The sequence below is a fragment of the Chaetodon auriga genome, chromosome 5, assembly GCF_051107435.1.
Source record: "Chaetodon auriga isolate fChaAug3 chromosome 5, fChaAug3.hap1, whole genome shotgun sequence".
Classification (NCBI taxonomy): domain Eukaryota; kingdom Metazoa; phylum Chordata; class Actinopteri; order Chaetodontiformes; family Chaetodontidae; genus Chaetodon; species Chaetodon auriga.
Window position 1 is genome coordinate 16,011,987 of NC_135078.1, and position 16,529 is coordinate 16,028,515.

The window sequence follows — 16,529 nt, forward strand, 5'->3', positions numbered from 1 at the left end:
CAAATGTGAAAGCGCAGAGAGGAATAAATGATTTTTTCAGGGTCTTGACTTGGGTTGGTATTTTCAATAATTCAGTAAATTACTGCAAACAAATTCATGTTAATAGAAAAGGTGGGAACCAACTGTTTAATATGGGAAAAGTAATATACTTTTGTTAATTATGATTAATCCTTTGTTTAACCCCCCTGCATTGTTACAGAAACTCCAATTATAAGTTTACAGGCAGTGGGACTGCTTATGGTAATGCCATATCTCATCAATTACCATCCCGTGACCGTAAATTGGCCTCAGCGCTGACAACGAGATGAGGTTAACACGCTGATTAATTTGAGCTGCTGTGATTTCAGGCTCAAGTTGACACTTATAATCTTTGACACAGACAGTGAGGTCCGCTCACTTTCATAATGGGGAAATTTTATTTACTTCTTTCCGAGCTGAGTTTATAGACATTACATCTCACATCAGGATAATTTGAAATTAAAGTAACGCAAGCAAGGTGAGAGTTTTGCTTATTACAGAACTGATGGGCAAGTAATGAGGAATTTAGATAAATGTCAAATGATCAAAAGGTGTAAAGGCTAAACTGTGTGTAAACTATCTGTATTTTTATTTTGTTATGATATGCATGTAATGTAGTAAACACTATTAATAATATCAGAAATAATGAAAAAAATGTCAGTTTACAAACTTCAGGATGATGATGCGTCGGTTTAGATTCAGAAGTTTCTCAGAGGATCGTGTCCATTGCTTTAAAAACATATAACTGATGTCTTTAATGTTATTGAAACTACAGCCAAATTAAGTGTCATCACAGAAATAATAATATATGCAAAAATGAAAACAATATTTTATGCATTTTTTTCACTTCTTCCCTATAACTAGCCTGAAATAGGCCCAGATCAAGTGTTGTTATTTATATATTGAATTGAAATTTTGTGTATTCCTTGTTGGATTTGTAAGGGTACTGATTGATGAGACAGCTCCCTGCATAAAGCCGCTGTTTGTGCTACACGAGAAGACTGAAGTCAGCCAATGAACATGTTATGGAAAATGCTTGTAGGACTGTGGTGCACCATTTTTAGCACCTATAGGTAAACTACATCAATAAGAGCGAGCAGCAAAAGGACTGAAAGTCTAAAAATGTACCACAGAACCAACAATACAGAGGCAAACTATTGATTCCTGAAGTTATTCCTTACAATATGTATGTGTGGATCTTACAACTTCAGTTTTACTGTAACTGATCGAACATCATATTAACAACGTTGACCTTAAAATGAAGACTGTTAAAACTATAGAGCTGTATATACTGTAGTGTACTGTAGACACAGACACACACAGGCCTGTGATTCCTCCCGTTTAGTTACAGCCCATCCAGTCTGCTCAGTGGGATGACCGTCATGGTTAAAAGCAATGACCGTCACATCACAGCACTGACATCTTTACCGCTTCTGTCTGCCACCATGGGACCAGTCACCCTTCATAAACCCTTTAACCCTGTCACCTCAAACACTGCAAATAACAACATCAACAACAACAACAATTAGAATGATAATACTTTTAAAAAGAAAAAAACAACAAATATATAATGTGTATAGATACTATACAATATCTATATTTATCTTATCTTTCTCTCTCTCTCTCTACACACACACACACACACACACACACACACACACTCACAATATCTTAGCAGTCAAATCTATTGATACACTATAAGTTTAGGGGAAATGCAAACCAATCCTCATCCCATTCACAATCCCATCAGTATCTCTGATGATTATTATCCAAAAGGAAGAGAAATCCTGTGAAGAACCATCAACAACCTCCTGAGTGCCTATAGGAATTTGTACAAAATGGTCATTAAGAAATCTTGTTAAATTCAATGGAGACATGAATCATTCTTGTTTTGACATTCTTGAAAATTACTTTTATTTGTTTCTTCAATTTAAATTGGTACAAACCCGTCAATGTGGTGCATTTCGATGTAAGATCAAACATTTAAGAAATGTGTCAAGTAATAGCACATACAATAAGTTAAAACATGTCACAAAAAAGACCAGCGGGTACATAGCAAGAATGTTTTATCTACACAAAACATCCTAAAACAGAGTAGGCCTACTGAAAGATCATTGTATTTTTTTCCTCTTTAGATTTTATGCTCCTGTCTCATGCAGACGAGGCTGGGGTCGTCTAGCGAAAGTGCCTCTTCAATCTGAGGGGGCACCGTTTTCTCCTTTAATTATCCAAGCGTTTAAATCCACATGCACAGTGCATGCCTGAGACTCAGTTCAATAGGCCCACCTACAGTATGGTGCGTGTGCGGTAGGCTGTTACCAAAATTTATACCCAATCTTATAAATAACCGTTTGACATAACACAACTTCACCTGAACACAATAACATGTGTGCGTAAAGACACACTCAGTGAAAACGTAAATACGACGATTGTTTGGCTCCCAGTAATTAGGGCCTATAGTCTAGAGATCATTACAATAGTATTTATTATCAATAGTTGATAAAATCCTTTTGAATTAACAAGATAAATAACCCCAAAATCAAGTTATTTTTTTCTTCCATTTGTCCAACAGTGTTGTCCTTTTCTTTTTGTCATTATGTCTAGATGAAGTCACATACAGTCTCCATTTTCTCACATTTCAGGCCTGATTAGCTCGCTCGTTCTCTCGTTTTGATCTAAATAGCGGGAATAAAAACAGAAAAAGAGCCGTAGTTTGGGGGCTGGGGGAGGGAGTTTGGAGGAGAGGGTGTAATGGGCTGTTTTTGAAAAGTCACTAAGTGAAACTCATGGACACTGTGTGCTCCAGTGCTTTGCGCCGCAGTGACGCGATGCTTGTCCCTCTCCACACGTCACTGTCCGGGGAACTACACAGCTGCGGGGAGCCCGCTACGTTCGTGGGGCCGGAGAGAGAGGCCGACATTCCGGGGAAAGGCGACTGGTAGAGGTGGGACTGCAGACCGGAGCCGTTGGAGGACAGGCCGTTGGAGAGACCCATGGAGTTTGGTGGCGGGCCTGGACCCAGACTGCACTGTGACAGGGACTGTGGCATGCCCGGCTGGCGACCCAGGGCTGGTGGGAGCTGCAGCTGGGACACCCCCGGCATCCCCGTGGCCCAGCGAGAGTCGTTGGCATGGAAGGAGCACAGGCTGTTCTCCATGGCGGCCGCGGCAGAGAACTGTGGCAGGCCCGGTGTTGGGAGCAGCGTCCCCGGAGCGCGGAAAACATTAGTGGTCTTCTTCCTTTTCTTCCACTTAGCGCGTCTGTTCTGGAACCAAACCTGCAAACAGAAAGACAGGACCGTAAGCCACCTGAACGATAGACTGACGCACATATGTCTGTGTGGTGGCGTAACCATTACGCACGATAATCTCACTAAAATCCGGCCACACTTAGAAAAGGTTAGGGCTCTATCAGGATAATAGAGTTAAATAAGATTAATACAACAAAACTGATGCACCCTGCTGCAGTAACCTCGAGCAGTCATGGGGCCTAGTCTGGATCTCACCCTTTACTATCTGACCAAACAAAATTAACAAGAAACAAGTAAACGCACATGGCCTTTGGACCTCTTATCAGAATAGTCACTGCCATCTAACCTTAAGTCCAAACTTTGAGGCAGCACTGTCCAATAGCAGGTGTAATTCACGAATCCTGAATCGGCTACTGGCAGCATATTAGCCAGTGTTTCTAAGAGGCTGGATGGAACTGAAACAGTCACAATGCCAGGCTTAGAAAATTCACTGTAAATAAATACAATAGGCTATACAGAAGGCTCTTTTTATTACCGATGTTTCACAGCAGTGGGCCGAACGATTTGTCTTTCTAACATCTTATTTACAAGCAGACTGACTGAAAATTAACCTAAATATTGTGTGGCCTTAAATACAAATGGCCCGCATTACTGTACACAATATAAGTGGGAGGAAAAAAAAAGAAATCTACCCATCCACGCGCACGCGCTAGAAACCACAAACACACCAAGACCACGAACACAACCTAAAAAAAAAAAAAAAAAAAAACGCACGCGCGTCCCAGTTGAGCTTTATAGAGATTTCATCATCTTCGGGTGTGATTAATGCGCGCGCGAGGCCGTGAGTCGATGCCTCCGTATTAAAAGTGAAATCTCGCTCTCATTCCGCTCAGCCATCCGTGAAACGTCGCCCAAACCCATTACACTCGGGGGGAAAGAAAATGCAATTTCTCATTCCATTAAAAAAGTACAATATATTCTTGAGTCCTATTAAGACGTCGCTGATAGAGCATTTTAAAGGAGAGGCAGTGGAGGCACGCACGCGGGCCAACACGCCCACTGAAGGCTGCACCTGCACGGCCTGCACTAATGTTTACCAACAGCGAGCACGAGCCGAGCCGCGCTGAGCGGGTAGGATCCTGCACCACATAGAATAAAGCATTGATTATTAAGGTGACTAATGATTATACTGGCTTTATTGCTTTCAGTGGGATAATTTGCATGAATTTCACATCACTGGTTAATAACCCGTTCACTGTTATAAATAAGAGCGAAATTGGTTGATAATGTGTTTGGTTTATTAGACTTTGGTATGTTCCTGCATGCTTGTTCAAAAATAATTGCTGTCTGTCTTTAAATGTTTTAAAAATGATTCCCAAGTTGAATTCCTAAAAATACAAAATTATATAATACATTTATGAATGTCGAAAAATATGTGCCACACATCCCCACTATAATAGTTGAGTAAGTCAGATTTTGAAAAGGATATTCTTAAAGATTTAATGTAATGGTCACTATTCTGTTCAGGGTAACTGCATGTATTTGTATTATGGTTGTGTACATATACTGTATCTATCTATCTATCTATCTATCTATCTATCTATCTATCTATATATATATATATATATATATATATATATATATATATATATATATATATATACACACACACACACACACATATATATATATATGGCCTTAACAACACCAATTTAATTGCAAAGCAATTGTTGCAGGTTCAAATTTCAAAATTGAACTTTCACACCCCCAAATTCAATATTTCTGTCAAAGTCACCACAGGTGGTGTTATACAATTTTTTCTAAAAATCATAAACGCCACCTGAATATTTTGGACTCTATGAGCACCGGATTGCTGCTCGTTATCCGTAGGCGAGAAATGTTTCAGCACCCTGGACAGAGCCCTTTATATATTAGATGGGGCACGGCTTCTTAAAATTTAATATTGCTTACTATCGAGCTAAACTTAAACAAATGATGGGATTTTTGAACCACATAATTCAATTAAAAGAGGCTTGAGTCGGTATAAAACCACTGCGATTGGAAAATCACAACCAATTAAAGTATCTTTAATTTTCTTTTCAAGATGAGGGGTTTTTTTCATGCACTGTGCCTAAAACCTAAAAAAGAAAATATTTAGGTAATTCCTTCACTTTAATGACAATTTAACACACTATGTTATGGTTTGATGTAACTTAATTGAACCAGCGGCGTCAGTCCACGTTAGCTTTGATATTCTGAGCATTTTCACCCAAAACTTAACACCTGGTGGCCACAAAATTTCAGGGGACAAGAGGACAAGTGACAAATTACTGAAAATACATTATGGTAAATGGATAATTATCAGAATGGACGAAACTATCAGCCATTGTGGGAAAATGTGTCCTGAATCCTCTCCTGATGTGAATCCAGCCTATTTTGCTCACTGCCTTCCGGATGGATTTGAGGATTTTTGAACATTTATACGATGCTGAAAAAACCTACAAGAACCAAACAGGACCCCAGAACCACACCCTGTCATATCACTCCGGTGTTTGCAGATCATCCACATTGCACTAGTGTTTACCTGGACTCTGGACTCCGTGAGGCCGATCCTCAGCGCCAGTTCTTCCCTCATGAAGATGTCAGGGTAGTGGGTTTTGGCGAAGCTGCGCTCCAGCTCGTTGAGCTGCGCCGGGGTGAAGCGCGTCCTGTGCCGCTTCTGTTTCTGCTGGCTGGAGGTCTGCCCGGAGCTCTGCTGCGGTTGCTGCTGCTGCTTCTCCTGCTCCTTTCCGTTCACCGGCATGCCGGCAGAGTTGGATCCCACGGTGGCGATGTCTTCTCCCGGCAGGAGAGTGGTCCCCTCCACAGAGTCTGAACCAGGGGCCATGTCTCCCGGATGCCCCTGGTCTGGCACCCCACCACCCAGCCGGCACTTGAGAGCCTCTCGGTGTCCGAGTAACTCTGCAGCATCCTTCATCCCTGAGAGGATGAGGAGGAGAGACGCTTCGAGTAAATACATGCCAAATCTTACAGCGCAGCATCTTTAAATGAGAGTTACATGAACTAGCTGTGCTTCTTTACATCAAGAGGTAGATTAACTTAAAGAATATACAAATAAAGTCAAGCTAGGGTCGTAATTTTACACCAGAATTTTCGCTGTCAGATCATTTCTCAGTCCTGATAAATTACTATAAAGAACTGCTTCGACCAACAATAAACCACTTAGCTGTTAACACAATTAACTACACAGTCTATCTATCACTTCATAAGGTTAAACAAGAAGTTGAAATCTTACACTGGAGTTTAGGGCCGGAGTTTAGTGATGATAACTCACCGAGCCGAGCATCCAGGAGGTCGGCGTGAGAAAGCATCGCGTACCGGTCCAGGGTGAAATGCGCTCCAAAAAAATCCTACAACTTTGGGGCAATTTAAAAAGTATATATCGTCTAAATGAACGAAAATTCGGTTTGTGGTTAAAAAAGGAGGTCCCTTGCATTATAATGTCCTTTAGAGCGATGGGGAGGCGCTTATTAGTTGAAAGAACCCGTGAGCTTCCTCAAATAAGAGCCAATCAGAGCAGGAGCTTGGAAATGTCAGCGACGTGACTCCCCCTCCTTTTTTTTTCTCTCTCTCTCTCTTGACACACATACGCACGCACGCACGCGCCCAGATCCAAACGCGCATGAAAGACTACAATTCAATTCCATCCTCTGCCATTCCGTCCTCTGATTTATTAGCTTTTCATGCTTAAATTATTCCACGTTAAACATCTTAATGTGTTTGTTTAATCTCATATAGCCTGTGTCATGACAGGACTCCTGTTTGTAGATAGATATACATGTAAAATACTGGAGGTGAGCTCATGCGAAGGCTTGTTTTATTTTGCTAGAGGAGATAGGAGCTTCCAGTTATTTGAGCCTGAAAATGTACTGCCATTAAATAATTAGCCATATCAAAATCTCAATTTTCAAATCACTGGACTGTGTCAATTAGCCTGTTTACAAACAGTGAGCCTGCGCCAGAGAGGGAAGATTCATTTCCCAAATTACTGGAAAAAATCTATAAATTAAAACAATTTTCAAGCTGATTACTCTTTGTATATTCATTTATTTATTTATTTTTTCACTATTTAGAGAGGTAGCAGATTGAGTGTATTCTGTGCAGATCAGAGTGGACTTAAAACTAAATGTGGGAGAGGAGAAGCCTTATAACGCCAGGCCTCCTTTCAGCACCCCAGAGCCCCTCTTCCCTCCCGTCCTTGGCTCACAAACAAAACGAATATCGCTCCCATTCCCCCATGGCAGGTGATTTGTGGAGACAAATCGAGGAAATAAATAAATAAACGAGTACAGATGGATTTGAGCTCTGTTAGTGATCGGCCGCTTTAACTCTCATCGACTTTTCATCAACGCGGGCGCAATTAAAGGTATTTAGGCCTGTTTGGTTCAAACAAAATCAGACGTGGTAGACCCTAAACGATTGTGCCCCCTTAGCAGGGGTCCATAAGTAGGTCTATTATACAATTAACAGGACGGCCATTGATCTGCGCTCCACTCTTACTTCTCCAGACAGTGTTGGTTAGAGAGGGCTTTTGGCAGATGTCAGGGTGAGCCTGGTGAATAGACCACCGCCTGGGACTAAATAGGTTTCTTTGCAGGCGCACAAAGGAGGCGTCCGAGCGAGGACTCCTCTCTCTCCTCCTGCACCGCATAGGCAGCTCATCTTTTATGCTCTTCAACCGCAATCTGCCGGGACGCGGGGAAGTAGCCTTTATGTGGCACAGCGTGAAAACTTTAGGAAATGGACTGGTGCATGGTCCGCTGAGATGAGGAAAGCTGTGACCAGCTCCCGAAGGTTCGGGAGAAGCAATCAGCAGCAGCAGCAGCAGCAGCAGCAGCAGCAGCAGCAGAGCCTCAATTCGTTTGATTCACACATGTAAACCAGGACAGAAGAGAGGACTCTGTGCTGGGAGTTGTAAGGCCAGCTGTGAAGGGCTTGAGCCTGGAGAGACGGTCTGTATGCTTTGGAGGCTGTTTGATTTACAATTAGTATGAAGACAACTGATGTAACATAGGCTTACATAAAGAAATAAAAACTTAACTGTTGGAAAGAACTCAGCACATGAAGGTCAGAAATTTTTCATGTTTGCTTAAATACTAGCTCTTGTTATACAAATTGTGCATTAAAAAATATATGAATGGTATGTCAATATGATTATGTAAATCACAAATTAAGAAAATGTAATAATAAGTTCAATCTCTCTTCAGTTCAATTCTATCTCAGGATTATTTAAGCCATTACTCAATTTATTGTCTGTGTAATTTGGTGAAATTATGCTTATTTGTTTAACAATTGAAAAATAAAACGTGCATACTACCACTGGGCTGCCAATGGAATGTAATTATTATTATTATTACTATCACTATTATTATTATTGTTATTACTATTATTATAAATGCTTCTACTACTACTACTACTACTAATACTACTACTTAAAATCGTGTTGTGAGAAATAATTTTTAATTACTTCCTGTTTTTAAAATAAATGAACAAGATACATAATTATACAGCTATTTTCATAACTACTACTACTACTACTACTACTACTAATAATAATAATAATAATAGTGACAACAATCATCAGCACCACCACCATCATCATACATGTATATAAGATTATATTTTTGAAATTGTTAGTGTGATTTTAAAGGAAAAAACTTAATTCAAAATCATTAATATGGACGCCCTGTTCACATAAGACAAGGCAGGTGTAAAAATCAAAGGTTGTAGTTATTTTATACATATGTGACGACCTACATGATAAATACTGATGTTGTTGTTTGTTGCTGTGAAAACAGCCCCCGGATAGCAGATATCCCCTCAGCTGTCCGGTCCTCAGTCTGTAACTTATTGCTATAATAAGAGGAACCCACTTGAAATGGGTCTATGTCTCACTCAGCCTCCCTAACTGGACCGCATCAATCTTCCCCAGTAAAAACACACTCACATACAATTCTCCCGGGTTAATGCGGCGCATCTGAGTGCGGAACGGCTGTTTACACGCGAGGAGACACTTTTAATGGAAGCGCACCAAAAACAAATGCAATTTTGTAGAGCAATTTCAAAGATCAAGAATTCCGTGTCCACCCTCTCCGCGGTTTTTTTAGCAATCAAACTGCGTTAAATCCATTGCTCATATGGGCCTTTGCAGAGCAGGTTAAAATAATACAAGTAACAAAAGGCAGATGCAGGTATGAGATCCTTTACACCAACCACATTTTAACATGGACCAGCAGGCGAACTGCTTGTTTCTCATGTTCAGGCCTATTGCATCGCCTCGTAGGCATCTGCATTCACTCAGTTATAGATATCTAAAAGGAAAATCGATTTTCCAATCTGCAGAAACGGCTCTCTAACAAATCACACAGTAGTTTTGTGCAGCTGATTTGATGACAGTCGGAGGAATAAGAAGCAGACCAATAAGTGCGTTGCATCCGAGCCCGAGAGCTGCAGTGAGAGGCGGGAGCGGAGAGCCACAGACAGGCAAACCCATTAGAGGCTCCCCTCTTCGGCCACCCAGCCTTGCTGCACCACCCGGCGCATCTCATGCCCCAATTAGACCCGCTGCCCTCCGCCTGGTCTCCGTTACTGCGTGATCTGGTGCACAGAGCGGTAATCACGGCTTCAAATAAAATAATCAGCAAAGAAGAGCGATTTCCTTAATGAGGAAGAAGAGGCGTGTGTCACGGAGAGTGTGGTGTGGTGGATGCGTGCGTGTGTTTGTGCGCGCGCGCGGGCGTGTGTGGTTGGTTGGTGGTTGGGAGGTTATTAAAATAGCAATGAAAGTCACAATAGGTGTCATTAACACAATGGTGTTCAGTCTCAGCAGCTTTAAAAATGTCTCATTACTGCTGCTGCTTTTAACCCCCACCCTCAGGTGCTCTATGTTTAGGATGTTCAAACAGCCAGTGTCAACTGTTAAAGTTAAGGCATATGTGGTTCATCAACATTAAGTTCAGCACCTCGTGTCAGTGAAAGTGACATAAATCACATTACACAAAGGTGGAATGCTTCAACACGTCCAACATCCCCGGAAGAAAGGTGCATTCATGAATAAATACTTTCCAAAGTGTTCTATATTGGGTGGACATCTGCAGCTCATCTATCTACTGAGGATTCTGGAGGTTCAATAAATTCCCCACCACCTCACACATCCTCACACATCAGAAATACAATTATCTACACTTAAGCTCTTAACATAATCAGAACAAATCCTGGCTCTGATTATTTCTTCAACCCATCAGTTGGTAAATTCAATTGGAAAACCTGTCAAATTGTGTCCTCAGTATCATCCTTCTGCATTCACCTGCAGAAGGGCCCCTTAAAACCTCATAAAACTGTACCATATTTGTGATGTTGTGATTATTTAATGATTTATAACAGCTTGTTCTTCTCAAAGAGACCATAAATATTGACTATTCAGCTAAAATGTTCTTTCTTTAATGCCTGATTAGTCACTTAATTGACTGAAAGGTGGCGGCTCTAAACATCACACACATCCATTCAGAGTCCCAACAACAAAAGGCCAGTGGGACTGCTGATGCTGGTTAATATGCCATATATACCCAAATCATAGATGCTTAAATTTAGTTATCATATCTTACACTGTAAATCAAAGGGCCTGCCAATATCTTGTGCAAAAAAAGGGTAATTTTCCAACTGTAGTTTAATTTAAAGGATCTCTTCACATTTCTGCACAATTTAAAATTAATAAAACGCTGACTGTCCATGAGAAAAAAAACCTCTAAACACACGGTGATCAATTTGAAATCAAAGCTGTTTTCCTCTCTCACTGAAAACTGGACGTTTTAGAAACTCAGGGTTTAAGGCCAACAGCAAAACAAATCTTCTTTGAAATCTGTTTTGACAGCTTATTGTCTCTGAGTATCTACTGAGGTTTGCTGTACAGTTCTCATAAAAGCTTGATTCCACTTGATCATGAGCCCTGTACGTTTTCATTATTCCTCACACAGTGTAAAGCAGCGCTGCTTGAATGTGCTTTTTGTGCGGGTTAATTTAATTTCTATGCACAAATACTCTCAATTATTTAATTAATCCTATCTTCCCTTAATCACATTTAAAACTGAAGCAAAATATTGAACTAACAAGGTTAGAGTATTAAGCCTGTAATCTATTGTATTTGCAGTCTGACCTCAGTCATTTAGGCTCCTCCAGCCGTCTGCAGATCTAATTCCTTCTCCTCCCTGACACCTTGACTTTCCCTCCAGTTCTGCTCCAGCTATTAGAATATGTTCTTTCTTAAGTCCGGTCATTAGTTAGGTCCATTACTGTGGCTCCATCATTAGGAAGCTGTAATGCATCATTGAAGGTAATGAGTGCCTTACATTACAGGTGCCAGCGAGCCTTCGACGCACTGAACGAGACCCTTTTCTACTCTGCAGCCACAAGGCGACTCCAGTTCGACTCATTTTAACCACAAGTATGTCCGAGTGAGCTGATGGTGGCGTAACAAAAGGCTAACCAATGATCTGACGTTTAAATGTGCTGTGAATGATTTTATTTAGAATAGCAGAGATGTTTTGTGAGGAGGAAGAGGACTTAATAAAACATCACACCGAGGCTTTGAATCACTTGTGATGATTCTTCAAACACATACAGTATATGCTCACACACATACCTCTGACACACACACACACACACACACACACACACACACACACACACACACACACTTGTGCTCCTAAAATACCAGATAAAGGGGAGGACTTGGGTCAGTAGTGTCTCTGAGTAGCTTGAAATTAGAAACATGTGCTGGTAATTATCAAACTGCAGCAAAGCCACATCATGCAATTTAATGCCTCAGCAAATTAAAGAATAAATGGGATCAGTCTCTTTGACCTTGCTCACTCTGACTTGCCGAACTTGATCTACCTGATACTTCGAGTGTGTGACTCACTCACTTTGAGACATGTAGACACACACACACACACACACACACACACACACACACACACACACAGAGAGAGAGAGAGAGAGAGAGAGAGAGAGAGAGAGAGGCCCATATAGAGAGAAGGGAAGAAGGATATAATGTGCACATAAACACACACCCTGAAAATGAGCTGATTGTGTGATCACAGGAAAAATCACAGCAATGCAGTGAAACCTAGAAAATAAAGAAGCACAGAGACAAACACACACACCCATACACACACACACACGTATTTCTGTGTTGTCACCGTCCATAACACCTTGCAGCTTCCTTGTGATTTCAGTGCGTTACTCATCCAGCCAGTTCAGCTCGTCTCTCACTTCACAAATCCCACACTTTCCCCATCCATCCAGTCTCTTTATCATCCTCTCCTCCCCCTCTCTCTCTTTCTCTCCTTCCTCCCCTCCATCCAGTCCGCCACATTTTCTGCTGCTTCTCTGCTAAACACAGCGCACTACCCCTCCCAAGATTAATTGATCATCAATTTAGCTCTAATTTGGACCAAGTCAGCTGGTAAATGGGGCAGTTTTCCCTGATTGTTAGTGAAATGTGTGCAAGTACATTGATAAATTTTGATTATTTATCAATTACAACCAAATGAACTAAATCTATTGAATAAATTCTAGCCTGATTGCCATAATAGAGTTTGAAAATATGGCTATTGATAATGATTCCGGCTAATAGTCTTTTCCGGCCGTGGTTGCCGGCTTGTCGGAATGACAACACAAAACTCATTTTTCACAGAATCAGCTGAGTGAGTGCGAGGCCGATCTTTCATTAATCAGTCACATTACGGAGCTGATACGCCGTAATACGCAACGCTTTCCTCAGAAAGACTCAAACACTTTGTCATATTTTATGTCAATTACCAGTCATTTCGTTGTGTTCCATCAAGACATCTTGTAATAGTTAACATATGCTAAGGTAAAGCTCCCCTGTCCCGCCCTCCGGGAGCGCCATTGGAGAATGCCATCTCTGTGTTTGTTGGGGGGAGAGAGAGAGAGAGAGAGAGAGAGAGAGAGGCTGATGATGAAATGGGCCCTGCTCTTAATTTCTTATTTTCCTGAGCTGAGGCGCTTATGGGAAGGGTGGAGCACAGGCTTTTTAAATGGACCTGCCACCGTGTTTTCCCAAAGTTAATGGAAACGCAGCTTGCTGGAAAATAGAAGAGGGAAAAATTGGAATTAGGTTCAGAGGCTTTCACACACAATAACAAGGGGTAACTATGAGCCTCACAGACATACAAATTAGTGCTGTCATTTTATCCGCAGGCTATCAGCTAAAAGTGATCTTTTATCTTTTTTTTTTTTTTTTGTTTATAATGTTATCAGAAAGGTGCGTGACACGATTGTTTGGTTTCTTTAGAATAAAGGACAACATGCCATTAACTACAAACCAAATGGTAGCATGACTTGATCTTACATGTGTCTTATATTTGCCCTCTCTGGTCTGACCGCATGGGAGAAAAGGAAGGAGCTGAAATAACTGCATTATCAGCCTTCCTTTTTAATCAATGATATGAGCCCCTCTGCACCAATCATGGCTGCTGGAAGCAACTTAATGATCAGCATTTAGACTGGGCAGGTAAACCACCGCACTATAGAGCTAACACAGGGGCCAACTGCAGGTGAATTAACCCAGTCCAGATCTAATATGCTGGTGTCAGCTCTGGTTAGTTCATGGCTAACTGTGGCCTGTATTGGCAGTGGCATAGCATCCAACATTGTCTCCCTCATATGCCAGCAGGCAGCTATCTATAATCGATGGCCACTTTTAATTGGACAGGCTGTCTGTTAGTGGACAGCCGAAGGTTGTGCAGGGGGGGGGTTATTGTGGATAAATAGGCTGGGGACATCGGAGGATTTCTCAACGAAGAGCCAATCAAGGCTTCTGCTGTTGCATGACAGTCAATTATATTTGAAAATTTCACACAGTGACCCTCAACAGTTTGTACGTATCCAGTCATAAATGCTGTTATGGGAATGAAATGCCATAGATTGAAATATTAATATGTATATTCATCATTCAGAATGCAATGAGGTTTTTTAAAATGCTCCAGGCAGTGAATAACCATTATTTGTCTAAAATTTTTGCAAAGGCAATGACATTAAGTTAACACAATCAAAACATTAATCCAACAGTTTAGTGTCTTAAAGACAACTATGGAAGTGTTTCCAGTGCTGCAGACATAAAGAAAATACAACTATGCAAATGTTATTTAAGCCTACTTGAGCTGAGTGCGCCTGTACCCAAACACAATTCATTTTCACACCTCTAGAAATAAAAGCGGACTGGTGTTTAAGATATCCAATCAATAAGGTTGGACAGAGATATCTTCACTGGTCAATAAATGAAATCAGCCGCTATTAGCCTAATTTCTACCGAGGCAAGCAGGTCAGAGAAGAGGAAAAATGTGAATTAATCTCTCCATGCCGGAACGACCTACTGATGCTGGGTTGAAAGGCTTTTCATTCCGTATCCACATACTATTCATTATTACAAAATGAACTCCGCAGAGGTAGGCGACACTGCCTTGACTAATATGCCTAAGTGACTTTTCCCTTTTATTTCGCCTCTTGATGTGAACCTCTGAGGTGCGGTTAGATGTATCACCCACATCTGTGGCTGCATAAGCTTAAAATTGGCCTACATGTTATTTGGAGTTGCTGAGGCACCAGCTGATGAACATCGCCTTAACTGTCCTTTCTCATTTCTCCCTCACGGTTGATGATTGTAATCCCCAATTCCCAACCTGTACTCTGTTTTATTTTGCTTTCTTTCTTTCTTTCTTTCTTTCTTTTTTTAATTATTATTAGAATAGTAGTTTTTTAAGCGACGGATTGCCAGCGCTGTGGGGAGGCTGGAAGCAGGAGACGGAGGGCCACCGGCGGACATGCTGCTTTTGGCGCAGCCTCTAATTGATATTGAGCGGGCTGCTGGTGAGGAGCGCACAGGGCCACTGCTGGCTAATCTATGCTTTAATCAGCGTGTGTAATGAGAGTGGCGGCACGCTCGGAGAGAAAAGAGACTTACAAGCAACGTCTGTCAGGGTCCGGGGGAAAATATTGGGTCTAATTGTCGCGATTAAAGAAAGCTAGAAGACTTCTTTCTTTTCTGTCTTTTTTTTTTTTTTCTTTTTTCTTTTTCTTTTTTTTTTTTTTTTGGAGGTGCGGGTGAGTCTGCTTTCCTTCAGCACCACCTGAGCTGAGCCTTGAGCGCTGTCCAAGGTGCTGAAGTTGTAGGTTTCAGGTAACCAAACGCGGGCTCTGTAGCTGCCACTGTGGACCACGACTGAAAATGTCGCCGCATCTCTTTGAAATCTTGATTCTCGCAACTGTATCGACCATATATCTTACGAGAACCTGATCACAATTCTGGTGAGGTAAGGTAATTAGCGAATGAGGCTGCTATTGTAACGGAACAATCCGTACCGAAGGGAGAGGGAGGAGGGGAGGCAGGAGGAAGGAGGCCGCAGAGTGAATAGCAAGCGGAACATTAGTAGAGGTGTGTGTGGGAACACTGTCAGGCAATTAACAGGGCATTAGAGATGACGCACACACACACACACACACACACAGCTCACGCACACGTACCCATGCATGCACGCACACAGGTCTGCACATCACATGGCACAGCCTCTCTTTCACAAACATACAGTGAAATCCTAGTTGTTGCATACACACATTTGCACACACATTGCAGGTGTTTGCGACCAGAAACACAGAGACCCCTGGTCTGCAGATTACACCAGCTGTGTAATGAATCTAACGTTTGTGAAACTGCCGTGTGAAACGTCAGCAAGTGATGGCAATTTGCGCTAAACTGGAATATATTATGTACATTCGGAATAGTTTTGCTCCTCCATAGACGTATATAAAACATTAGAGGCACCACAAAAATATATTTAAATTGCAGGCCCACCACATGTGTCCGAATAAGTAACCAAAATAAATAAATAAATAAAAGAAACACAGTCTTAAAAATAACTGAGCATTCTGAATGAGTCAGTCTTGATTTGATTAAACGCATGCCATCGTGCAGGTGTTTCTGTTTTTCTGGTCACTCAGTGTACGACTGACAGACAGAAAAAGAGAGAGAGGGAGAGGCAGAGGAAGAGAAAACAGCGCAGGGCTGCTGTGCGCCATTTTACACCCAGAGCCTCAGCAAAGCTGCCTGACAGTCTGCCTGCGGCTGAGATTAGCCTCATCTATCCGGTGTCAGTGACGGTCGTGTCCAGAAAATCACAGCATA

General features: G+C 41.6%; 1 protein-coding gene across 2 annotated transcripts; it reads right to left on the bottom strand.

Moving 5' to 3' along the window:
- Positions 1 to 1,911: 1,911 nt before the first annotated feature.
- On the bottom strand, positions 1,912 to 6,767 carry LOC143321105 (homeobox protein orthopedia B-like). Of its 2 annotated transcripts, none has more exons than XM_076731248.1 (3): positions 6,603 to 6,767; positions 5,853 to 6,247; positions 1,912 to 3,295 (listed from the first exon to the last, which is right to left on the bottom strand). In XM_076731248.1, the coding sequence occupies exons 1-3, from the start codon at positions 6,637 to 6,639 to the stop codon at positions 2,792 to 2,794; spliced, it is 936 nt and encodes a 311-aa protein (XP_076587363.1). In that variant the 5' UTR covers positions 6,640 to 6,767; the 3' UTR covers positions 1,912 to 2,791. The 2 variants fall into 2 exon arrangements, with proteins under 2 accessions (XP_076587363.1, XP_076587362.1); XM_076731247.1 differs by having other exon boundaries at positions 6,564 to 6,739.
- Between the last annotated feature and the right edge of the window lie 9,762 nt (positions 6,768 to 16,529).